This window comes from Amblyomma maculatum, chromosome 1 (genome assembly GCF_055883805.1).
Source record: "Amblyomma maculatum isolate TAMU_Amacu chromosome 1, ASM5588380v1, whole genome shotgun sequence".
In the NCBI taxonomy this organism is placed as follows: Eukaryota; Metazoa; Arthropoda; class Arachnida; order Ixodida; family Ixodidae; genus Amblyomma; species Amblyomma maculatum.
In genome coordinates this window covers 22,781,419-22,807,784 of record NC_139344.1, presented here as the reverse complement: position 1 = coordinate 22,807,784, position 26,366 = coordinate 22,781,419, and the positions used below count along the sequence as shown (strand labels likewise).

The window sequence follows — 26,366 nt, the reverse complement described above, 5'->3', positions numbered from 1 at the left end:
TAATATGATAGCAACTTGTTATTTACAAACCGTGGGCGTTCCACGAAAAAACGGCCAAAGCCGGGCGGGCTGGCAATGTTTGATACAAATGGGGCAGCTACACTCCAAAACGACCGCACGTGACCAGTCACATGAGCCGAGAAGAATTTTCGCGTGTTGTGCAATGTGTGCCTTTCGCCATTTCTTCTCGTCGCACCGCCTGGACTCGAGCCAACGTGACAGGTAACAGCGGTGTGTGTGGTTTGTGTCACTCGACGGACGCCTTGCAAGATGCCGCCGCAACCTCTGCAACAGTACAGCGCTGCTTTCAAGCAGCAAGTCATCCTGTACACCGAGTCTGAAAACAATGTCGAAGCAGGGCGGAAGTTCGACGTCTCAGAAAAGTGCGTGAGAGGCTGGAGAAAACTAAGGAAGTAATCTTTTTGCGTGTGCCGAAGTCCGGACAATACCCTGCCGTTGAGGAGGCAGTTCCAGATTGGGTTCACGATAGAGAAGCAAGAGCCTGAGTGTTTGCTACAATGACATTGAAACAAAGGCGCACGCTGTCGTGGAGGAGATGTGCATCCCGCATACCGAGTTTGAAGTGTCTAAGAAGTGTGTGACAAATTTCATGAAGAGGAACGGCCTAAGCCTGAGGCGGCGAACGGCCATATGCCAACGGTTGCCCGAAGCCTACGAAGAAAAACGGAGCGCCTTTCTGCGCTACATGAATGACCTGCTGGCAACACATTCATTCCTGCTTGGTCAAATAGGCAACGGTGACCAGACTTCAGTCTGGTTTGATATGCCTAGCAGTTGGGTCGTGTCCACAAAAGGGGAGCGCCAGGTCCGCCTGCTGACAACGGGCAACACGCACAACCGTTTCATGGTCATGTTATGCTGTACGACAGATGGACACAAGTTACTGCCATTCCTTCTGTTCAAGAGCAAAATGATCCCAAAGTCATCGTGCGGGTGAATGAGGGGATTTTTTAATGATGAAATGGTCCTCGAATGGTTTCGTCTCGTGTGGTGCAGGCGTCCGTGGGCATTGCTGAAGCCCCGCAGCATGCTCATCCTGGACTCTTTCCGTGGCCACATAACCGACCGTGTGAAAAAAGCGGTAGCGGACGCGGGACCTGGTCATCATTCCGGGTGGATTGACACCTATTCTTCAGCCACTGGATGTGGCGCTGAACAAGCCATTCAAAGACCCCATCGGTGCATTCTGCAACGAGTGGCTCCAGCAAGAAAACCTAAAGACACGAACAGGGAGGCTGAAGCGAGCTTCTTTGGGCGAAGTGGCTCAATGGGTCAACGATGCCTAGTATGGACTACCAACAGACATGGTCTCGGCGGCCTTCTCCACGTGCGGCATCTCGGCACCGCTTCCGACGACCAGCGACAGCAGTGGCTCATAAGATGATTGCGACTGTGTCCTCACAATCGATGACAGATGTCTCGTGAACAAATAAATGTTTTTTTATGATTCTGCCTTCTGAAATACTTTTCGGGCAAGCTAGGACCGCAGGGTGCGGCAGCATCGACCTAAATTCGGAGTAACTTTTTTTTTGCCCAAAGGGGGTCGCGAGTTGGGGGGGGTCGACTTATAATCGGCAACATATGGTACTTAACGCTACAAGAATGTCTTGGTTGAACTCATCTGGCAGTAGTGATTTTATACGAGGTTTTTCAAATTATTCGATGCTGATTTTTCTTTCAAAAGCCTTAAAAGGTACACCAATGGGGTCTGGTATTGTCACGGGAATCAAATAAGCGTCTTCTAAACCATGGAGGACATAAGCGTTGTCTGTATTTCATAGAAGCGCCACCATTTTATCAATGTGCAGCATGGCTAAGCCAACTTCAGCTTCCAAAGCTGTTTAATCTTTTAATGTTTAGTGCTACGAAACACGATGCTGATTCTGAAATTTTAAAAACTAGGCTCGCCTTCGGTTCTGACACCCTTCAGCTTCACAGCTTAATCATCTTCATAGTTTGAATCCAAAAGAGGCTGATTTGATCATTTTAAGTAGTCAATCATCTTTCTGTTGTGCTCTGTCACATAAATGTCCACTGTACAGGCTACCCGCACAGACTTCACTTAAGTGTCCTAACAGGGTTTGGAAAAGGCAAATCTGATTTGAATATTTGAAATGCTCAGTTACTACTGTTAGTATTAGCCAGGAAGTTTTTGAGAGTAGATGGAACCCGAGTCTGGTTATATGACAGACTTTTGTTTGTGTGTGCTATGCATATTAAGGGTCTAAGCTATTCTGAATAGGGAACTGCAGTAATGTTCTTTTTTTTTTCTTTTTTTCAGATACTAAGTGTAACACAGAACATGATGGCCTGTGAGATCCTGTTTTTTGTTTCCATTTGGAAAGTTACAGCTGACATTTGCTGGGATGGTCCAGTACTTACAAGTACTATTGTTGAAGTCCTCCTTTTTGTGTGTGTGTAAAGGACTGAGCGGTAGCCAAAATATGCCTGGCTCGTTTGATAACTTTTGTTTCTTTTAGAGTATTCTAAGTTGGAAAAAGAAAGGCCTCTTTCAAGCCTGTTTTTAATATAAACCTGTTATATATTGGCTTGCTTCTTTTAGAGCATTCTAAGTTGGAGAAGCAAAGGCCTCTTTCAAGCCTGTTTTTGATGTAGAACTGTGGTATATTGACTTGCTTCTTTTAGAGCATTCTAAGTTGGACAAGCACAGGCCTCTTTCAAGCCTGTTTTTGATGTAGAACTGTGGTATATTGACTTGCTTCTTTTAGAGCATTCTAAGTTGGACAAGCACAGGCCTCTTTCAAGCCTGCTTTCGATATAAAACTGTTGTATATTGACGAAGCAATTTGTTCTAATAAAGAAGTTTCAGCATTTTTCTCTCGATTTTCTATAGAGGTGGAACTTGGAGCTGGTACATTTAGATGTATGTGTGTGTGTGGCTGGAATGGATGGCTTGCTTTTTTTTTTCAGGGATAGTAGTAGTATTATTTGGCTTTTAATGAAGCAATAATAGCAGAGTCTATGATGGAATAAGGAGTTTTTATTTTATGTTGTACCCAATCTATACAACTGCCTCATTTATTCTGTGCAGAGCTGTCTGAGCTTTAAAAAGGGAAACAATGTTTATCTTTATTGCTCTGCAGTTCTAAGTCTCATTGGCTAGAGTAAGATGCAACTGGGAATCCTTTTTATCTTCTCATGGGGTAATAGTGTCCAGTGTTGTAGCATCCAAGAACAGCCACTAGTTTGAATGACTGCTTGGTTAAGGGACTAAGTTTGTAAACCAGAGTTGGCACATAAGGCTGTTTGCACACTCAGCTTTCTTCATGTTACATGACAGGATACAAGCAATTAGGGAGTAATAGGGGAGATGGAATGCCATGGCATTTAGCACTCCCTCTTTAAAGCCTTCTCCAATTTGTATAAATATGTCCCTAACATAAGAATTTATTTTCACCAAAGTAGCTGCTAATAATTTGCATGCGTCATCCATCTTTTTTCTTTTTTTTTTTCCAAGTGGGGCAGAGTCTGTCAAAGCCTCCATGTGTAAATTAGGTTTCTTGTTTTACTAGTTAAATGATGTCGGCTGGGTTCATTACTTGCATGTACACCTACATTACTTTGCAAATTGAGAAAAATCTTTTTAGGTATGTTTATTATTGTGGGTGTGTGTATTGACATGGTTAACTTTTAGTTCTAATTCTGAACGATGCAGAATTTAGTCTGAAAATATGCACAGTACTAGTACTTTCGCTTTTGTAACCTTAAGTGCATGTCCGACAGCATTTTTTTTTTAGCCTTTTCTCCAGTTCGGTTTTAGTGAGAAATGTCCAGTTCCTGAATTTTATTTTTTGTCTGTGGTGTAATACTTGAAACCAGCTCACCTTCGTTTTAAAACCAAAAATAATTAGTAAAGAGGAGCATGCTGGGGCCTAAAGCAGCTTACACATTGGCTTTTGGAAACTTGAGTACTCAGCCATGTGCCTGTTAAGGTGGGGAGTAGCACTGCAATTGAGCATATAACACAGTATGCTTCTTGGTTTGTTTTGGGGTGGATGGGAATTGGTTTAGAACAATGCTCCCTTTTCTTCTGTCTGCATCTGTACAGCCCCTGGATATTAGCGTTAGCACAGAATAGCAGTGACCTTGGCTAGCATGAGAATCGGCACCATTGTTTCTGCCTATATTTGGCTGGTATATTGTACTGACTTCAAGTTTAAACCACACCTTTATTGCAGAAATATCCATCTGATGATAGAACCTAAATTAAAATGATAGGCAAATCTGCCCTTTTTTTGATAGCTGTGAGAACAGGTGGTATGCTACAGCTTAAGAAGTGAGTGGTACTATTTCACCCCTAACCTAATCTGTTTATTTCTTGTAGATGCCACCCTTAGCTGAGGTAGTTCCTACATTATTTCATGTCTGTACTACTTTTCATCCCATTCCGTTGTGGTGGCCAGCTGCTGATCCTGAGATCATGGGCTTGATGCCTCCTGTGGCTGCCACATTTCAGTGCAAACAAATTAAAGAATGCCCCTGCTTGTGGGCAGGGTCTGGAACCATTAAAAGAAATTAACCTGAGGCCCTTCACTACGGCTCACTGTATAGGTCTCGTGTCACTTTGAGACATTAAGCGCACGGTTTAGTTCTACGCTTTTTCTCATATTTTTCTTATGTGCTAGACAAATCACGTGTTGTCTCAAAGATTTCAAAAATTTTATTTTGCTGCCAAGTTATGTCAGACTTCAAGCACCTTTTTAATTATTGTGTTCTGTGGTGTTCAGATGTGGAATTCGCGACAAATTTTATGGTTGGCCCTTTTCCTGAACTTACATTTTGGCATCAAGGCCAAGAAGAATTTTTGTCTTGTATGCAAGGTTACTTTCCCCAATTCGGATACTAATGTTAAATGTCAGTCTGCGCGATAAAGTACGCAATGCAAAAGGAACAGTTTTCATTTTTGCCTCTCGGCACATCTTTTTTTTTCTTTATTGTGCTATCCATTATAGAAATGTCTTCCACACTTGACAGCCTTGCGGACGACACTTTTTAAGTCTTTTTTCTGCAAGAGAAAAAAACAAAAAAAGGTAATTAGCTCTATTTGAAAGTATAGCTATGTTAAGGTGGACATGATATGAAAGAAGGTAAACTCACCGTGAACATTCTCTGAAGGGCAGGAAGTAGTGTCTGTAAAAAAAAATCGCATGGTAGCATACACTTTAATTTTTCTGCCAAAAGTTAGCATGCATTAGTTGCCTTGCAAGTGCAATATTCTCGTGCAGCTTTTTGTATAAAATGGGATACGTGCTTCAGTTTCAGTAAACCCTGGTTGAAATGGCAGCTTCTTGAAACCACATTGCATGCTTTGAAAAGAGTTGGTCCATTGACGCTCTCCTAACATCAAACTTGGTTGCTCCTAGTATAAAGTAGCAGTTGCCGTGGCCACTCTGTGCTTGTATATTAACTTAATCAGAATTAATATATGTATTGGTGTTGAAATTCATTAACTAGTACTTGTAGGCTGATATTTTTTAATGTTAGAGGTTTCTAAAATTCATGCTCTCACATTGGGTGGATAACTTCCCTTTCTTTTTGAAAGTTTATGGACAGTATGGGCATATTTTGCTTAGAGTGGCTCTAAACAGGACATACTGTATTTTCTTGTGTATAACCCTCACCCTGAACTGGGAAGCTCAGAAAATAAGTTCTAAAAGTTATCTTCGCTTATAGCCCGCATGCTTACCTGAATGAAATATGAATAGGCAATTAAAACTGTGATGGTCAGGTTGCTTTCGAAAACAAATCTGTTGCAAAAATATTGCTGCAATACTGTCAACCGAGGCTTTACCGCCGCACTCAAAGTGGTGAAGTAAAAACTTGTTAATTCGACCTCCTTTAGTGCACTACTGCTCGAGGCCTGCCAGTTAGTTTTCATTTAAGTCAGTGGCATCGGAAGTTCATTTACTTCCCACAGCTGGCATTGGTTAGTTTGGCTGAGCTCCCAAGTGGCGCTGTGTCGAGGTATACCTGCTCGACGAATGATTGTCCGAATATTCATCCTTGTGCTTGAACTTCATGTTACATTGTTTTATGCGCCTCACTGCCATTCATGCGACGATATCCACATTGATGGCAGGCTGACGGAGTCTATGGTCAGATACTTTCATTTTCAGGATTTTGCTGCCAGCCCGCTTGCCGGTGACCACTATAACCTGGTGATTTAAAATAAATTACCAGGTTAAATTCGCACCATGTGTTGAAGGCATGGTGTATGACATTGAATTTCCTTGCGGAAAGAAGTATATAGGCCAAACAGGTAAATGTATTAACACCCGTCTACGCCAACAATATACATAATTGAAAAATGCCCTGTCTTCGAGCCTTGCCCTGCACTACAGGGGCTGCCCATTAAATAATGATCCAAAATTCCCTGATAAGAAACTGTGCATATCTCTTTTTAACAACACTAATATAATCTACAGGCATAAGGACCAACTAACCAGGGAGTTATCTGAAGCATATCGCATTCATCGAAAAGGGGATAGTTGCGTGAGCACGCCATCGGTGCTTCTGCATGATAGGGAAATTGTATATCTGGATCCGCATGATTAGACTGCTGCTTGTTTGAGGGGTGCATGCGTCCTAGTTCTTGAAAAAATGTATAAATTATCACCTTCGATTTCTTTTTCATTAAGCCTTCAGTTGTAAGTCAGCGCTTGTCCGTTATTCTCTTCCTCTGTCTCGAGTCGCGGCGCTGTTTTTGATTTTACAATGCATCAACTAGCTCAGATTTTCGTTCTTCTTGCCTTTTGATGACATTTAGCTTTGTTTGGTAATGTTCCACATTCGGCACTGACTCGTTATATATCAATTTTATAGTATAATTTCGAATGTTTATTATGCTATTCTTTAGTTCGTTGAAGTAGGCTGCGAATGTGAACAAATCTGGGCTAAGTACACTTTCGTGGCTGTCAATCATTTCTTCTCCTTCTACCTTGATGAAATTTTTGACTCAGCTGCAGCGTAAGCTGTTGCCATCTGTCACATTATCACTGACTCACAGGCTACATGTTGGGCCTTCACCAGCGGCTGAGACACCAAGCTTACCCTCCTCATTTTGGGCAACACCTTGCTCCAAGAACCTAATACCCGTGCCCTGGTTGCAAAGGTATAAAATGCAATGTCAAGGCCCTAGCTCATGATCATACCAACTGAATGGGGACTGGCAGCTCATACATGTACACCTTTTCTACCCACTACTCTATGCTCCTCGAGACCTTCCGACTCAACCAATGTATTTGCCCCTTTCCTTAAAAACACATTTTATATGGATGCCTACATGCTTTTTCAATTCTAGACTCACTTTCCCCAACCTTCTCAGTCAACATCGCCTGCACCCAACACTGTATTGAATGTGTGCCTATGGTGCAGCGACATCCCTATCTATATAGCACATGAACATGCATGCATAAACTACACCATCTAGATCTGCCCAATGCGACCTTGGAGCTGTAGGAGGTGCAGCTGACCAGCGATTTCCACCCTGGAAGTCCAGGGGAGCGCTCATCACCATGTCGACAGCGTTGGCAAGAGGCACTGGGGCCTTAGATTGAAGGGTCCACCTGCTTTGCTCTAGCCACCTTCTTCATCTGTCTCTCTCAATAAATATGCTTATTCCTTCCTTCCTTTTCACCCTTTATTTCTTTGATCTTCTAGATACAGAGCAATCGGCCTTTTATGTATCTTTCTGCATTAATATAATATATTTATATATATATATATATATATATATATGTATAGCAGACAGTTGAAAGGGAAATGAGGGGCTCGTTAATAAAGCATTTTAAAGGAGCGAACAGTCTATGAGTGCAAAGCAAACATTTTTTTTTATGCTGTTTGCATTCACAACGCGCCGATGGTGCGTTGTTTTTCTTTCCGCTTTGATAATCACTATAAGATAAATTCCTGTGAATGTCAACAGTATGAAAAAAAATGTTGGCTTTGCACTCAGACTGTTCGCTTCTTTAAAATGCTATATATGTATATAGTGTGTATATATATATATATATATATATATATATATATATATATATATATATATATATATATATATATAATATACACACACACACACACACATATCGCCACCTAAGATCATCTCTCACACGCACACACACATCGCCACCTAAGAACATCACACGTATAGATATGTATATAACTGCACTTTTTGCTTAAAGTATAGAATATAACCTCCATATTGCAGGGAAAAAGTTTCAACACAAAAATTTAGGAGCATATGCCAGAATAAAGGGCTGAAAATTGACTTTTGTGCAGTGCGCTGCTCCTGAATCAAAGTTCACGATTTTTTAATAAAACACCTATTGCATCAAGATGCTTTCTTTTTAGTGTTTTTATGAGTACAAGTTGCGTAAACTTATTAGCTAAGAAAAAAATAATTCACGAGAAATATTGTGTGTATGCAACCGGGCTCCAAACTTGCAATTTTTTGAAATGGCAAAACCGGCGTTTCTGGAGATATTACTATATTTTTTTTCCAAGAAATCTACTGCATATCTTGCAAAACTAAGTTTATTCCTTTGTGTCGAGACATTTGCTCACACATATAAAATTTAATTGAAAACAAAAAAGGGTCATGGGGTCAATTATCTTTCTTATCTGAACACATCCATATATATTGTTGCACGAAGATGTACAGTCCGAAAGCTGTCCGCACAACTAACGTTGATGACAGCACCGATTTCACCACCCTCAGCGTCGTTATCTTCTCGGAGTATGTTGCACTTCATCATCCTTAGCAGGACTAGCGAATACCGCTAAGTAACAATACATATTATCACGTCACTGGCGCATTCGTGCGCATGGAGGAAGGAAAAGCTAGGAGGGAGCATGACGTCACGCGGCCAACCTCCGCAAGCCAAGTGCCGATGAAGCCGCTCCCTCCCCCGCTTTTTCGCTCTCCTAGTTACACCCTATGTTTTGATGTCAGTGCATTTTAGTGCGCGCGTCTGCCATGGCAGACGCGCGCACTAAAACACACCGACATCAAAACATGGCGAGGGCGCGCGGCTGTCTGCTGTGTGGGCTGCTGGGTTAAAGTGAGCTGGTGCTGCGCATGGAGCATAGAGTTCCTTACACTAACTAGAGGGAAAGCTGAGGGCGCTGCACTTCAGCCATCATGGGCGCGCTAAGAATCATGGGCCTGTGTGCTACTTGTTGCGGGACAGTCGGTTTTTCTCGAGTACGTGGAGTGGCGTTACTACGATGTTTCTTTTTCGTCATCATCATCATTTGAAGGTGCGTACATAGACCGCGAAAGCCATAGTAGCGAAGGCGCAAAAGCAGACGTCGCCAATAAATGGTTTCTGTTTCCCGGAATGCCACTAAAAACTTCCTTAAGTGGTTGCGCAACCATAAATAATTTCATAACGTTTTTTTGATTTTAAAGTTTGCCTATTAAGTGCGAAATTTTGGTATTTGTGCTGCTCAAAACTAAGCCAATAGGAGGAAGAGCCATCGCTTATATTGGATAAATGTCGCACTGGCATTCTGTTTCTCTCCCTTCTTGTAATTTATAGTCACAATATTCAATCTTAGGACATTATTTACGGTAGAACAACGTTTATCTTTGCATTAGTTTTGGCCAAAAGTTGTAGTTCTGCTATAGTTCTGCACTCGGTAGCTCTCCGGCCCATGATGCTTTGAGCGCCCATGGTGGCTGAACTGGCTGTCTGGTAACTTCATGTAAACGCCCATAGACGGCAGCACAGCTTTCCCTCTAGGTAAGAGTAAGAAACTCTATGGCATGGAGGAAGGTGCTGCGCGCGCGGCGGACTCCGCGCTACCCGCGCGGCGCCGATTCGCGCATGCGCGCAAGTGTAGATATCACCGCACGCTATCACGTGGTCTTACACGTAGGGGCCGACTCGCTCCCTTTTATTTTTTATGACTAGGCTTCACGGATATTGCCGCGCGCTCCTTCCTAGCTTTTCCTTCCTCCATGTTCGTGCGCCACGTGCTGCTCCCAACCAGAGTTTCAGTAAACGAAATCGGCTGCTGCCTTGGCTCCACGACTCCGTTGCAGCGGCAGGCCGCTATATGTCGGTGATGGTTTCTTCGCTTCAGGCAGTCGGCGCACGTGACGCTGCACAGTGAGCTCACCGCGCTGGCTGAAACCATCGCCAACGTATCAGCGTACCGCTGGGACTGGGCTGTCGCGTCACGGCCGTAGCTGTTTTCGTTCACTCAAACCGCGGTTGAGAGCACCACAATAATGGCACACGAATGCGTTAGTCGCGTGATATTTTTGTATTTCGCGGCCTTTCTTAAGATCTTGGAAAAACGATACACGTGAGGCTTTCGTTAAATAAATGGAATGGGGATTCCAGAAGGTGCTTTCCAACTTTGCAAATCATTTATTGTCTAGAGGTAATACTTGGTAAATTACAAAAAAATATTTTAATTACTCATCAGTCAATTGCAAAATAAAAGATTCTCTGTGGTGCGCGAGATGGCTGGCAGCTGTATGCAAGTGGTTTCTCTGGCCTACTTCAAATGTTTCATTTTTTAACCCTTAGCTAAAGTTAACTTGGACACCCGGTGTATGTGTGTGTGTGTGTTGAGAGAGAGAGACTTTTTAGTTTCGATGCCTGGGTGCAGCCATCTTAGTTTGATGCTGATGCCCCGTATGAGCCAAACTGGGAAAGTCCGCTCTGGCTCCCCCTGACGCCATCTTGGGCTGTGCTGTTCGTGTTGACGCTGCGGTGCGGTAGTGTAAAAGTGCTGTTTCGCGGTGCTCGTGAAAGCTATCCGACACCTTGGAGCTATTTGTGCTTTGCTTGAGCGCGCGAACAAACCGTATACCATCCGTTTGGCATAGCGGCAGCTGTTGAAAACAGCACTAGCGGCCGGAGTGACTGCGAAGGACTGCGCTTCACTTCCGCAGTGAAGGTGTATCCGTTGTATCTTTCACGATTCATGTATTTTCAATTATATTTTATAATCGTAATGGTAACTGTACATACAAACACACAGCGATTGAACCGTACGGGCAGCTACCGAACGCGGAATGTAGATATGAAAGACACTTTCAGTTACCGCCGCATTGATTTAATGTGACGTGCGACCCATTTCGATATACGATCGAGCTGTCGTGCTTCAACAATGTATACTTTCAAGTTAAACCACGGTTCAAGACCAGCACATAAAAGAAGTAGTGTCTAAAGTACCATCCGTCGACATTTTTATGCAGCCTTAGTGTTCGTCCTGCAGCGCAACAACATCGTATACCCCCGTCGCGTACGTCGTAGCAGCATCGTTTGCACGGCGTATTGTTAAGCAAAACGTTGAAAAACTTGCGCTCTCAGCTGCACCATGAACGAAGACCACAAATTCGCAGCACATATAGCAGCGCTTACGAAAGCGGTGCCGCCCGCTGGCGCGGCGGACTCTCGTCAAGCGCTACTCCCTAGTCGTCGCTAGGCCTAAATTGTTTCGCATGGAAGGCACATCTGAAGGCGCTTTGTAATTGCTCTGCGCTAGAGTAAATGGTCTCTCATGGAACTCTTACCGCCGATCCCATAGTATCAGTAAAAGAAAGGTGTAAATTTCGGTGACGACTTAGCAGCGGAGCCAGTGTGCAGACGATGACCCGCACGCTGCATCAGCGGCAATGTGTTGCGTAATGTATTTGTATTGCAATTATCAATAACATGGTAGGGGTCAGAAATCCGCAAGAAAGATTTTTTTTTTTTTGCTGTTGGCTTATTGTTTAAGTGAAGAACAGATTTTAGCACGCTCTTCTTGCGCTGGCGGAAGAGATCCACCGTATCGTTGGCGCGGAGGGCTTGGGGGAGGCACAGCCTGCCCGGCGTGCGTGGTTACTACGGCGTAGGAAGTGAAATGGGCATCATATTCGTGAGTCCGTCATTTGTACTAAGTCTATCTGACTTACATAAAACGTTCATAGGAGAAATTAATCAGGATAGACTGGAAAGCGGTGAAGCAGACACATATCACAGCCGAACTCGGAGTTTCGATGCATTCTTCCCGCATATGCTCTCGGCGATCATCTTGCGATTTTTTTTTTCATTCTTTGTGCATTCCAGGATCACGCATTGCTGTCCAGATGACATTGCCACTAAAATGGGCGCTAGTAAAGGTGTTTAATGCTTTCAAACGACAATATACCGAGGTGCAAGGCCGCTCTGCTATGCATGAAGCGTGCGAATGCACAGCCCACTCGGTACTGGCAACAATGGGCCGGCGCAATGAATCTGGTTAGAGAGTATTTTCCTCCTCTCCTGCTTGCTCTCGGCAAAACGAAGACCTTTCCATTTTGGGCTCCCTGGGCGCTGCCATATTGTTCACTGGACAGTCGTGTGCACCGCGCGTAAGTACTGTGGAAGCTGCAGCGAAACCAGTTTCCGACTGTGTAGAGAGGAGGAATTTAATTCGACAACTCCCTCGCCGGATGCAAAGGTCTATATATAGGCCATTTTACGGCCCTCGGAGAAACCGGTTTGACTGGGCTGTTAAGAGCAACGTTTCTAGATCCGATGGTTAAGAAAGGGTGTCGTCAACTCTTTCCTTTACTACGGAAGCAGCCCAGCGCCCAATATGGCAGCACCCTTCCGTAAAATCGTCTATACATTATAATGTATTTTGCCAAAGTGAAGGTACAAAACATGCCATTTTAGAATAGGACTGTTTTTGCAATATGTGAAATTTCCCAGTGAGTTTGTTGTTTCATAAACCAGCCTCCAAGCTGTCATCGAAACACTAAGTTATGGTAAATGAAGAAAACATAAATCTTTTTGTTTTTGTGTTAATAAATTTTTTGTTTCTTGTGGAGTATACTAAGCATGTCTGTAATCAATTGTATTTGTTTTCTTTTTAGCTTATTGCAAAGAGCATCCCCCAGCACGTACCACTTTTATTTGATGTCGTCCTAGCTTGTCTCATTTTCAGTAAATGCATTTCAAACATTTTTTGTAGTTGGTAATTTTCATCTTGAGCTTAGCTAGTGTCCACTTTATATATTTATGTTGCCTAAAATACTAAGCACATCACAGATGTATTCTGTATTTATTTTGTAGCGCATAATGATTCTTGCACACTAATGCTGTTGCTGAATTTTAATGAATGTCTTGGATACATACACGTCTCCTCACAAGATTAGATTTAGTGGTCGAAACAAGGCCAAGCATTTTCGGAAAACAGTGCAGAAAAATTGAGCTCATAAAGTAAACATAGGTTTTGGTGTTTCCAACAGCAAATGTTTAGATATAATTTCTCATTTTCCTTTTAATAGTAATAGTGGGGGCTTTATTTTTTTTTTTTCAGCTATACCAAATTTTTAAAAAGGCTATGCTAGCTTCCTGGAGGCAAGTACCCGTGTTATTGAGCGCTCCGAGATGCACTTGTAAAAGGAAGCACTCGTTAACTTATCAATAAGGTAATTAAGGATTTTTTAGGTTTTAATTACTCCACTCTTTAGCATAATGGAACCAGGATGAAAATCCTGCCACTACACATTCATTTGCATACAACAAATTGAAAAGTTGCATGGGATGCTGCAGGTCGATAAAATGCGCGCTTTTTACGCATGCAGTTTCAGAACGAAGAACGTAGTGCGGGCTGATAGCGAAAAAAGATCGGATTTCTTCAGGCACAAGCGTCGGCAGCGATTTTTGGCGCGTTTATTTTTGGGAATTTATTATGCAAAGCCGTGTAATAAATTCTGCTATTCTCGTATTCCCCGAAGAGCAGGATTGAAGACTTCATATAAGCTGATGACCTATATGAGCGTTTCTTTTCCCCGGTCGCTGCTAGAACATTCTTAGTGCGACTGTGGGGCCTTCAGGAAGGGAACCCAGCCTGATTTTATGTATAAGAGGTATGTACCGTCTTTGCCAAAAGTAACCAGGCTACTCCGAAGGCTGGCGGAGCAAGTGCGCGGCCGTGTGGCGGCGTTGCGCTCGCTGTGGCTTATCGGTGCTCGTCAGCTCCGATAAGCCACAGCGAGCGCAACGCCGCCACACGGCCGCGCACTTGCTCCACCAGCCTTCGGAGCAGCCTGGTTACTTTTGGCAAAGACGGTACGTGAAGTCATCCGCAAGGGGCGCTTGGCTTGGCATTCGCCATATGTGTGGTCGCGTGTGCGGGCGCCTTTCCGGGGTGCGCCTTTCGCGCCTTGTCGGAATTTATGCGTGCGGCAGCGAAAACCGTGCGAGTGAGTGGATACGCCTGTGGACAACGTGGAACTATAAAAACGACGGTCGCGATAACAGGTTCGACTTTGTGAAAGCATCAGCTCGTACGACTGCGGTAACTTCGTCATAGAGTACGGCGTAATATAAGACCACTTCTCCGCGGTGAATTCCCCGACATCGGGGCCTGCCTTGTGAAGTGCGGTTTTAAGTTTCGCGACAGGTGAAGAAATTAAAACGTACAAATCTTTGAAAGCATTTTAATTATTTATCAAGCAAGTGAAGCCAAGAGCCACACGTGCGTGAGGGCGTGGATGGCCGGCGGGCCGTTTTTAGAGGATGCGACGTGTCTATAGTTAGCGCGAAGTGTCACCTCTGCCGACTTGCAAGTGACGTGTTACAACTGTATCAAGGGTTATCGCTACACATCGCATTGTTGCGGACCTATATGCTCTATGGGTTATATGCATTTCAAGCAGAGCTACGCTGCCGACTCTTATATTTGCAAAACATGCTCGCTGTGCGTGAAGTTTATGCTGCGAGCGCGTTGCAGTATTTGCTCCTCCTGTCACCCAAATTAAGCAACTGCATGGCTTCGCTCCTGGAAAAACGCCCGTGCAAGCCGACTACCGCCACTAGAAATGTGCGTTTCGCAGCCATGCCAGTTTTTGAACTGGGGTATAAATGCGCTCTCTCTTCAAGATATGTTCTTGGCAACTAATAATGGATTTTTTGAGCTTTAAGTCGTATTACGCGCAATGGACACCCGGCCACTTTTGCTGTAGAACTGTTGCACGGGTGAATGCCTAGTTGCAACACTGAACAGGCAGTGTTATGTCCCGTAGCACGAAAATACCGCTGCAGACTCCATGCGCATAAAGAGCCTCACAACGAAAAGTGGATGTGGAAGTATTTAACGACTTGGTAAAACTTTACGAATCGCTTCCAATATACGGCGGGCACCTGACAGAGAACCTGATACTGCGCGAGCCGACGCGCACCGATGCCGCCGGCGACCACCGACATGGCGGACGAGGCGTGGCGATGGTCGCGCCATCTGGTAGTACTGCCTCAAACGAAAAACGGTTTCTGTACGTTCAGTTAAAATGACGCGTGGTGTAGGGGTGCGCATGGCGAAAAAAAAAACTTTTTTTCTTCCAAGTGTAGGGGGATGGGGAAACTGCCCCCCAAAAAATGTTGTTAGCTCTGGTTAAAGCTGGATGGAAGCGGAAGCTCCTTTTGCCTGCTGCATTATTCCCCTTATCACGCCCTATCAGTACAGGGCGTTACGTTATTGGGGGCACTTAAGCTCATCCTTTAAAGGTCAACTCCGGTGGTTTTTCCATCATCCATCATTTTCTGTTTTTCATTGAATTACATTCCTCGGCACGTCCTGACTCCAACACAAAAAACTGTTTTTCGAAATTCCAATTAGAAGTATTTTATAAAAGAAAAACAGCAAATCGAAACCGAAACTGCTTTCACGGCCAGAAACGACGTCCCAGGTGACGAAATGGTGACGTCACACTCAGTATTAGAAAAACACTCGTACGTGCATTGGATGGTGAAAATAAAGTATGGAAATCATGACGCACTGCATAAAATGTCTGAGGCAGTTCAATATAAGCCTCACAATTTCATAATCATGCGGGAAGTGGACAGTAACGCCGGTATACTGTTTGTGACGTCAGAAACTCAGTGTTGCCGGCAGAAATAGTCTCAACTTAGGCCATGAAAACAGCATATTTTAAAGTCGTGTTGCGTGCGAGCGGATTATCGTACGGCGCCCAAATTTTGTAGAATGCGTCAGGACGGAGAAGAGAATATACAGTAAAATTTTTATTAGAATATTCGAATGTCAAAAAACCTCCGGAGTTGCCCTTTAAGGGTATGACGCGAGAGCGTAATTGCTACCAGCCCACTTGTAAGTTCCCGCTTTAACAAAGCCGTACGGACGTGCCTGCGTGTCCTAAGGGTAACGCGAATGCAAAGGGTTCTGGCAGGTAGATTCTGATGGCACCCTCTCATGTGAAAGGAACGACCCGCGAGCTCCTGCCCGTGACATAGGGGTAACGTGAATTAAAATGTCATGGCAGGCTGATTCTGATATCACCCTCCCACATGAAAGGAGAGGCCAGAGTTGGCGCTCTTTCAGGCACCCACCGACACTGACGCTGAAGGCTCGAGCTGGCTGGCGTAGTGAAGCTTCCGCTTCAAAAATGGCGAGTGGTCCTCCATGTGCATTGGCCCGGGCCCCCTTTTCTAAATCAACTATGGGTGTTATGAGCGGCTTCAGCATCCCTTTTCATCGACCTATGGGTCAAAGCGAGAATCGAAGTTGGAGAGAAACGCGGCCACCAAGCCGAGTACATATGACATGTTCGGCCTGGCCGCCAGCACAATAAAACTTTAGTTAAGCCTGCTGAACTTCGCATCTTTGGTGCGAGCATTCCTTACAGGGGTGGGGTGGGCTTATGTTGTGAGCAATACTGGTTTAACCTGGCGCAGTATAAGTGCGCGTGAGTCATTTGTAGACCCACCTTCAGCGTTGCACTTCATCTGTTCATTCGGTACGTGGCAAACAATTAGCTGCGTATTTTCGCTTGAGGGGCTGCAATGGCGGTAAAAGGGATTACAAAAAAAAAAAAACATGTACTAAAGCTAGAAAACGCGCACGAACCATCAGACATTTCTGCAGTGCGCCAATTTTAAAGCTAGCTTCACTAACACCAAATATATCGGCAACCAAAAAGGATGCTTCGTTAATGAATTAAGTCCAATTTGCAGATGTGTGTGTGTGTGTGTGTGTGTGTGTGTGTGTGTGTGTGTGTGTGTGTGTGTGTGTGTGTGTGCGTGCGTGCGTGCGTGCGTGCGTGCGTGCGTGCGTGCGTGCGTGCGTGCCGTCTTTTGTGTGCTGCTATTTTTTTGTGTGCCTGTGTATTCGTTTTCCAAGAAGTTTTTTTTTGTCGATCTCCCACAAATTAAAAGAACATGAATTTCAAGTGCACAAACATATTCCACAGTGTACACGTTTTTGCATGTTTCAAAACGCGTACGGCTCCTAACAAGACGCTCTGAATCGTGCTTCACCCTTTAAGGCACGTATACATGTACTGTACACGTATGACACAGTTGTGCTTGCGTGTTTGTATCACAATCACAAGAAGCTAAATTATTGGAAATTTATGGATTGTTGGATCAAACAAGGCTGTATAAGGAGCATGAATCTTTAAATTTATATATCCTCTGCTAACGTTCCGGTTAGCTCCGTTCCGTTCAGTCGTTCAGTCGTGTCCGACTCTTCGTGACCCTATGGACCATGTCACGCCACGCTTTTCGGTCTCTCACTATCTTCCTAACATAACTTAATCTGCAGTGCCTCGAGGATGCCATCTAACCATCGCGTTCGCTGCCTACCCCTTCTCCGGCGACCCTCAACCTTTCCCAACATCAAATCTTTCTCCAGACGGCTGCAATTACGCGTACTTTTTAAACAAGTGGCACTCCGCGTATATCTAAAAACAAAACTGGTCTTGAGCGATAACTATGTATGGTTATTTCTATATTTGCCTTCACAAAGTCTAAATGTTACTGAGTTCAATGAGAGTTCCTCATGCTACGTCAAAACGAGGAACGAAAAAAAATTAAGGAGGTTTGAGCATGACTTGAACTTAGTGATAGAGCGAAAGCTGTGGGTGTTGACGTTTTTCAATCCGTGTTTTTTTTTTTCATAATTTTTATTTAAATTAGGTTTTGAGGAAGGCAGGAGCCTTATACCTTTGAGTGGACGCCTTGGAATTGTGGACACCTAAAACTAACCACGTCAATATTAGGTTTTCATATTTTTTTCTTGTATATTGTACCTTGGTTTATAACAAAGGAAATGCGCAGTACCTGTCAGACTTGAGAGAAGGAAGGGGGAGTTTGACCTTCAAGGCTTTTCCAGGTGGAAACCTCCATGGCGCTGACGGCTCGAAAACCTGGCGTAGTGAAGCTTTCGCTTCAAAACACAAATGCTGCTTGCCAGTGCACAGCGATAGAAGCAGACGACATCAGCACTCCGCTCACCAAGCCGTCGTCGACCGGCCCGCCGGTACCGGGGATCACGGTACCGGGGTTCGCGGTACCAAAAGCCAGCTGTTCGTCGGTAGCAGTACGCCGGCATCAGTGAAACCCGAGCCCTGGCTGTATAGCGGGATGGTGTCGCAAAGCGTCTCCGGTGTCCGACGAGTGAGCGGCGTCTAGATGGGAGGAGTTGAATGACTAGAAACTTCTAGCGGCTAGCAAACCGGCGTCGACGCTTCATCTCATCTCCACGTTCTCTGCGGGCCGTGGCGTTTTTTCCGCGAACGCTTGTGATGTTCTGAAGAAGCATGTGCGTTCTTTTAGTAAGCATAGCAAGTCTCGACTCCGTCGACAGTGCAACAACCGCTGAAATCCTGTTCGGAGCATCTCTCGGCACGTGACCCGAGTGTTACGCGCCGGAGAATATCGCTGATATTTATGTTTTTGTCGTTCTAATTTTTGAAGGTGTAGGCATGGCCCGTGGTTTATATTGCCGATGCAACAATAAAGTTGCGTCCAGTTGCTATAATCAGCGCTCGTGTCTGCCTCCTCTGTCCCGTGTTTTGAGCAGTTTTAAATTGTGTGCGAAGGTGTACCAACTGGCCCCGCTAATTCCACTCTTGTGTAGCGCTGCCAGCGCATGAGTGATAGTGGACGGGATTTTTGTTTATATATATCGCGGCTTTCTATATGCTGAAAAAGAAGAAAAAAAAAAAAAGGATCACGCAGGAGGTACGGTAGTAGAAAGGAGGGAATAGGTTGTTTCCGAACCCACTCCCCAACTTTAAAAAGCGCACTTAGTCCTAAACAATACTAAAAATTGCATAATTAATTAAGCGGAATGTAAAAGTAACACGAGGAGTGTCACATATGATGGTAAATAAATATCATTGGTTTCAACTAGTGTTCCTGTATATGCTCCCGGGAGCATATACAGGAATCCTAGTTTCACCTAGCTGCTGTATCCCGTCTTATTAAAATCCTTGACTAAAGTTACGTAAACATTTTGTATGCCTTTGTATAGAGGATGCAGTGATACACACCTAACCAAGGCGAAGGCGATGTCCTTTATGCCATTGTATAAGTTGCTTTGTATCGAGGATGCACATATAGGCAAAGCCCTTTTATGCGAGCAGGTCACGATACTCTAGGGTGGATTTATGGGTCACTCTTGGAGGGAGCGTTCCCGTTATATGAACAGTGTATTTCTTGGTTATTTTTGTTCTAAGAAATAGGTGTCAGCATTGTTTTGCCATGCAAAATTTTCGCTTGAGGGTACAGGGGGAGGGTGATAGTGCCCATCCCTATCCCCCTTAAATAAGTCCATGACACCAGCTGTGTGACGATCGCACAGCCACACAACCCCTATTCCCCACTCCTCTCTCTTTCTAAGCCCTCACGATCATCATCGCCTGGCATGCAACCTTACCATGTCAGTCGAGCAGAGAGCACGTATGAACTGCCTGTCGTTCATGTGAAACATCCTTTTGAACGTCCTCACTTTTTGCTGAAACTGTGAAGCACTTTATTAAGCATCTCAGCGTGTAGTGTCACCAGACTTGAACGATTTAAAGTAATCGTAACAGCCACAATCATAAACACAACAACAGCTTACACAGAAGAAAAAAATCGTGTTTTGGTTACGGCTGAACAATATGCAGAGCAAGTAAATGGTAGCGTAGTTTGGCGGTTAGGGCAGGGACGGACAGCGAACGATTTTTACTCAGTGAGTTAATTCCGCCACCCATTGCTGCTATTCGCTTAATCAGAGCGCTAGCTGCGGTAATACCATGGCAGGCGTCTCAAAGCAAGGATCGCTTCTGCAGGTAGCGGAACGCGCTTCCTTCAGAAGAAAAACAAAAGATATTGAAGTGCGTTTACGGAGCAATATCATTATATTGTAGTCTCGCGGACAGCGATTTATTTATTTATTAAGGTACTACAAATCGCCCAAAGGCGTTGTTGTACAAGGTATAGCACTGCAAGAAAAGAAGGCAACCACACTATGAACGAAAATTCGACACTAGAGGAGCAGTACAGCCCGAGATTTACAAACGCGAAAAGTAATAGTTACACACCAAAAAAAGCTGCATATGTACACCACGGAAAGCAACAAGCGGTCGCAGTTTTTGCTAAACGCTACCACAAAGACATCGCTTCAGCACATTCACTAATTCCTTGACATCTGTCTGTTCCACTGAGTAGAAGTACGGGGAAAGAAAAACGACTGCTATACCTTTTTTTCGTCAGGAAATTTGACATATTTTTCTGTTATGGCCATGTCTTTGTGATATAAAATTAGGCTGTTTAAGGAAAGCATTGCGGTTGATGGCGGTACGATTATGGTCAATCTGATTTAACAGGGAACGCCTATAGCTACAGTACGGCGCATATCAAGCGTGTTTCAACTGAGCATTTTCATTAGGATGGTGGCGCTAGTGTTGATACGAGTTAGCAAAAAAAAACAAAAAAAAAAAAACAATTGGCTGCATTTTAGTTTTAGTGTTATGTGGTAATGGATGTGTGGTACGTCCCTGAAGTGTATTCTTTTCTTGCTGGGTGTACTGCATTTATAATAAATCACGCAATAAAGAAAAAAAGAAGCCTTGCGAGCACCAAAAAGGAGAATGAAATTGGATAATACAAGACGCGTGAAATAAGTTTTACATCCTATACTGGGCTGATGGCGTTTTTTCTTTTTTCTTTCTTTTTTTTTTTTTTTTTTTTTTGTTGGAAAGACACGTTTCGCCGTTTACGAGGGCTTCAGATTATGCCGCCCTGAATTCCATAAACTACGCTAAAAATTACGTAGACGATTTTGCATTTCGTCTCCATTGAAATGCTGCCACCATATTTATGATGCAATAACATCGAAAGATGCTGCATTCAAATGAATATTTGTAATGCCCACATATCCAGGCGCGCGTGCATATCCGCGGCTTGTGAGCGTTCGATGAACGACAGCAGATGTATACGCCATCAGCAACGCATTGCATTGATGGATTCCTCGCAGGACGTGAAATCGGTTCTTTCATCTTGGAAAACAGCCAGTTGTTCTAGGGCAGAAGGCCCGGCATGCAAGGTGGGTGACGCAAAATAGTTGCACGCAGTCTGTGCGATGGCAGGAAGATAGTATACAGTCGTACAGCATGGTTTTAAAAATGCATCGTCTTTGGCGGCAGTGTGAAAAAGTGATATGCTCCCTGTTCAAGACGCCAAGCGTTCATTTGAATGCAGACTTCTTTCAATTCCATCGATCATCATGAACGCTACTAGCGAAGAGAGAAAAGGCTTTATTATTCAACGCCATTCGTATGAAACCAAAAATCATGCGTACCCTGCGTCTGGAACGGCGAATAACGCACTGGTATGTTTCCAGTTGGGTCTTTGGGCTTTGCGCTATAAGAGAGGCGGCATAGTGTTTTGCATTTTATCTCTGCTCCATATTGCAAGGAATACAGGCTGTTCAAGCAGAAATGAATCAAGATTTAACACACAAAAAATATAACGTATTTCTTCAAGGAGAGCCGAACTGCATTCGATTACTCGAGTGTAGAACGATATGTAGACTAAGTTAAACGGCATTCTTGTTGTTCGCTACGCAAATAAATTGCCTCTGTAGAAGCCGTTATGAACTTAACCGCAGATAAGGTGTCCCGGCTCAAATATATCTGTACATTTAAAAAATGTCTAAACTAGGCAACGGCCTAGTTAACCAATTGACATGGGCCGATGGCTGGCTGGCGGCAGCTGCTTCGCGCTGACGCTTCCTGTGCTCTCCTTCCATCGCGGCCCTGATAGCGCGAATTTGTTCATTAAATGTATTGGCGGTTAGAAGACAAGAGCATGTAATTGTAAATTCTGCTGGTGCTCTTGCCTCGCGGGCACGAAAGGGCTGAGCCCTATGCTGCACGCGCTCTAAACACCAAAGTAAAAAAAAAAGAAAAAAAAAAGAGAGATACCGCGTAAAAGTTGCACAAATTTTATGCCGAGTCATCAAGCATGCTTTATTGACGGAGGCAATATTTTGCCGGCCTTGTGTTGGACTCTCATACAACTCGATACTGTTGAACAAGACAAAGCCTCAATGTGAAACATTTAAGCTGACAATCAAACTCATCCTACTATTGTGCTCTGAAGTAGAGAAACTAATAAAAAAAATGTTAAGTGATTTTATAATGAACAGCTTCCATTGTTTTCTAGCTTGCTGCCAAAAGGAAATGCCTTCGATCAGCTTTTGTGTGTTTGCGCACTTAATATATGCCGCGCGATTGCCTTAGTTGCTTATGCGCCACTAGACCCAACAAACCCGTAGCTTGACGCGAAAGGTGCGGTTTGGGACGTCAAACTGCTAGGCTCACAACGGAAGTCCAGCGGTAGCATGAAAACGAACAAACTTGTGCGCGTTTGTTTTGTGACGCCTGCGGCCGAGTAACATGCTCGCATTGGAGGAAATTCCTTAGCGATTCTCGTAGGGGTAATATTTTCACGACACTCACTGTCTTGAGAAAGGCAAGCCCATCTTGAGTTTTGTTGCAGGTCTGCGAACAGTAAAGTTGCGAAAGTGTCTGCCCTCTATGCGCTGTCGCTGGCACCGCCCTCGCTGCTGTGAGGCATCCGTCGCGCAGGTCGGGCGGCGGAGGTAAGTGAGCTTTAAAAGAGTGTAGACAGATAATTTTTGGGTTCGTGTTATATCCTTCCTTTGTAATGATGCCTAATACATTACTGTATACGGATCACCACGTCATATTCGTCTCTGCTGAATAATTTATAATCGAATTTCTTTTTTCACCGGTTTCGGTTTCAGTTTCAACAGCCAAGCGATAGCTGTGACGTCAAAGTCAAGTCTAGATCACATGAGGCATGAAAATACAGCGATACGTTCATTGCTGCGTCATTTGAATTCACTACAGTGATAATGCCAGCCTGCCTTAAGGACGGGAATCACTACAAGTGAAGAGTCAACGATTATATTGCTGTTTTTACACAACGCGCATCAAGACATGATTGTGACTTCACAACCATCTCTCGACTGCTGAAACCGAAACCGGTGAGGAAAAGAAATTTTATTATAAATGATTTAGTGGTCATAGGCGAAAACTGTGTGCGGATCGATATACAGGAATGATTTAGGCATCGTTAACAAGAAGAAAAATGCCATCAAAATTTGGTGTCTATAGTTCTTTAACGGAAGATTACCCCTGCAGTTGGCCTTGGAAACGAACTAAACGTAAAAACCAGCGCGCGCGGATGGCACAGCCGCTGCCTTGCCGCTGTGCTACTGGTGATGCCGAAGAAACTCGTCGCGCTCGCAACAGTTGATCGTGGCGTAGAGAAGACCACGTCGCTCTTGCCACCGAGTTCAAAGCCGATTGGTGGTGAGCGAGTCCGAGGTGCAGCGGGCGACGAAGGTGCAGCAGTGAGAGCGGCGCCGGCGATACAGATAAAGGGCGCACTTAAACTTTCACATGTCGGGCGAAGTTCGCGCCTGTGTTCGGTACGGTTCGTCTCCGTGAAATTTATTTGCGTAGCGCATAATGAGAAGCCGAAGACTGGGACGGTGCCAGAGTGTTTATGGCAAGGTGGCGAGGAGGAAGGGGGGGGGGGTGCAATTGTTGGATAGGCTAGATCCTTGTGTGGCACCGCTTACACCAAAACAAACGAACAGAATTCTGCGGTCATGGTTTCATGTACCATCCGCGAGCAGGCTATAGTGAGCACTATACCGAATGAAACATAGTGCCGATAGAAAGAGATGCGAATAAAGCTGCGCTTAAGCTCTCCACTCTTCGAATTTCTTATCGTCGCCAAACACGCAAAATAAACGAAAACACGCCAAAATGATCCATCATTGCATAATGGGCGACTGTGGTGTGTTTTGGCATAAGCGCGATGATAAGAAATTCCGACAGCGGAGCGCGTCGATGCCACTTTGTTCTAGTTACTTTTTATCGCCCCTTGTACTTCTGGTGAGGGACTGAACAGAACGCTTGGAATACTTATCTGTTTCCCGGCAAATTTTCAGTATGGCGAGTGCCTGCTCCTCCTCTCCTCTTAACGCCGTAACTCGCCCGAAATGCTGTTTGCTTCAATCGCTCCACATTCACTTCGTGCCATAAGATATAATTCTGCTCTTCATGAAGAACACCCGTTGTTTTTTTCGTTGGCACACGTGGGCGTCTGGGCGTTGACAGCTTCATGCCGCATATGGGCTCAGCACTTTCGATATCCCGCCGTCCGCTTCACGCCGCGAATCAACTTTTCAGTTTAGGCCTAAGGGGCCTTGAAAGGTTCCCCGTTAACATCGCTGGTTACACTCGCTGCACTAACAACGAATGGGTTAGTGTAGCTAATGTAACCAGATAGGTGAGTACAGCTGCGCTGTGGAGGGAACGAGCACTCGCGTATTTGGTGTGTAGTCGAAGTGTGCTCACGCTACCCATGCAAGTGTGCCAAACTGTGCCTTGCTTACATGCAGTTTTTGCCAAAAGTAATTACGTGGTCAGGAGACTTATTATTATCTACAAGATATAATAGCGATGGCGTGCGTTCACATGACGCAGATTATCCTCTCAGTAGACGGAGGACGGCGACTATACGGCGTCAGCGCTCCGTCTGCAGCGCGCTTTCTCCGCAGTCTTGGTAGCCATGGTTACTTTACAAAGAGGGTACATGCAGGTGGCGGGCTCAGTAAACGGTATCGGCAAAGATTTGACGTATTTGTGCTATAAATGTGTTCAACACTCCTAAATGCGTTGGCCGCTTTTGTATCATGCCCCTTCTAGCTTTACACCATTTTTGCCCTATATAACTGCGTTCTTAGTACTTTGAGCAGCTAAACATGCCAGGGTGCTGAGCGGACAAAGGCAGGGATATTAGGGAGGTGAAAGGGGGATGAGGGGAAGGAGTCCCGGTGTTCATTCGATCGCGCTCCAAAAGTTCGGGCGGCTTGCATGCCAGCGCTATGCGTTATTTCTCGTGCATGATAGCAAGGTCAAAAGAATAGGACAATGTGTCGGGCTAGTTGACGTTGCATCATGTTAAGCAACGGAGCTTGGATACACGGACGCAACGCAAAAAACACGACGACACAGGAGCTTAGCTTCAGCTTTATCTCAGAAGGTCGCCGAACCACTGCATCTATACCCTATAACGCCCATCAGGGTTAAGAAATTGAACACACGTGGCGGAGAGAGGTGACGCGGCAAATGGTAAACAACAAAAGATGCCGGCTTCTGAAACAAAGGTAAGGTTTAGCGCCTGTGTCGTCGTGCTCTGCGTTCCGTCAGCATGTCTAAGCCCTGTTGACCAATAAGGTCAAAAGGGTCCAAGGAAAGCAGCAAACGGATCACCGTGACTAAAGACGATCGATCGTCAAGCTTTTTAACTCGCTATGGCTGCTCGCGCACTTAATCCTCTACCGCGAACTATTCGCGTTTCGACTTTAAATTATGCGACTGAGTGTCATTCTCCGAAACACTTCCCGTTGCTTCTCCGGCAGATTGAACTGCTGATCGAGACGCCGCGTAAGTGTAGAGCGTGCACCACCCTGTCACGTAGAGGGCTGCATACTTACTGCAGAAGCTGGGCGGTGTGCTTGATGGTTTTGTGCTTGGTTTCGGCTTTGCGCACTCCCCGATCGCAGCGAGCACGCACAGCAACAGGAGCAGCTTCATGTTAGTTTTCCCGGTGACCTCGACAAAAGGCGCCCTCGTTTAGGCCGAGTTTTCCAGCCATGTACTGGCCGGCTATTTTTGTAAGGGTTGGGCGTGTGACGGCAGCGGCTGTGCGTTGCACCTGCGTTTGCCGACTGCCCATTGTTCCTTCATCTCGCAGTAGGCAATCACAACATTGCCTTTAGTGAAGGATGCGGCCGCTTGCTTACAAGGACGCCATAAAGACAAGTGTTGTAGCCGGGACCGAGAACACTGTGGCGGTAATCCACTAAAACAACCGTAACCAAGCAGCGAATTACGCGCTACTTATCGGTATTCTCCATATTGGCTTGGCGGTTACGATGGTGCTTTGCTTATCGCGCCCTAGGACCTGTGCTGGTGCTGAGAATTATAACTATATTAGAAGACATGT

At 44.8% G+C, this 26,366-nt stretch overlaps 2 protein-coding genes across 2 annotated transcripts in view; one reads left to right on the top strand and one right to left on the bottom strand.

Annotated features, from left to right (window-relative positions):
• Nucleotides 1-2,871, top strand: part of LOC146201932 (tRNA methyltransferase 10 homolog B-like) — a 61,811-nt gene extending 58,940 nt beyond the window's left edge. Inside the window, exon 9 of the mRNA XM_084587856.1 lies at nt 2,303-2,871. Coding sequence (XP_084443982.1) covers nt 2,303-2,337 — 35 coding nt within the window. The 3' untranslated portion in view covers nt 2,338-2,871. The remainder of the gene's footprint in view (nt 1-2,302) is intronic.
• Nucleotides 2,872-4,752: 1,881 nt separating this feature from the next.
• Nucleotides 4,753-26,033, bottom strand: LOC146201931 (uncharacterized). Its single transcript, XM_084583692.1, has 5 exons — nt 25,855-26,033; nt 21,616-21,677; nt 19,708-19,791; nt 5,140-5,172; nt 4,753-5,047 (listed from the first exon to the last, which is right to left on the bottom strand). The coding sequence occupies exons 1-5, from the start codon at nt 25,952-25,954 to the stop codon at nt 4,982-4,984; spliced, it is 345 nt and encodes a 114-aa protein (XP_084439818.1). The 5' UTR covers nt 25,955-26,033; the 3' UTR covers nt 4,753-4,981.
• Between the last annotated feature and the right edge of the window lie 333 nt (nt 26,034-26,366).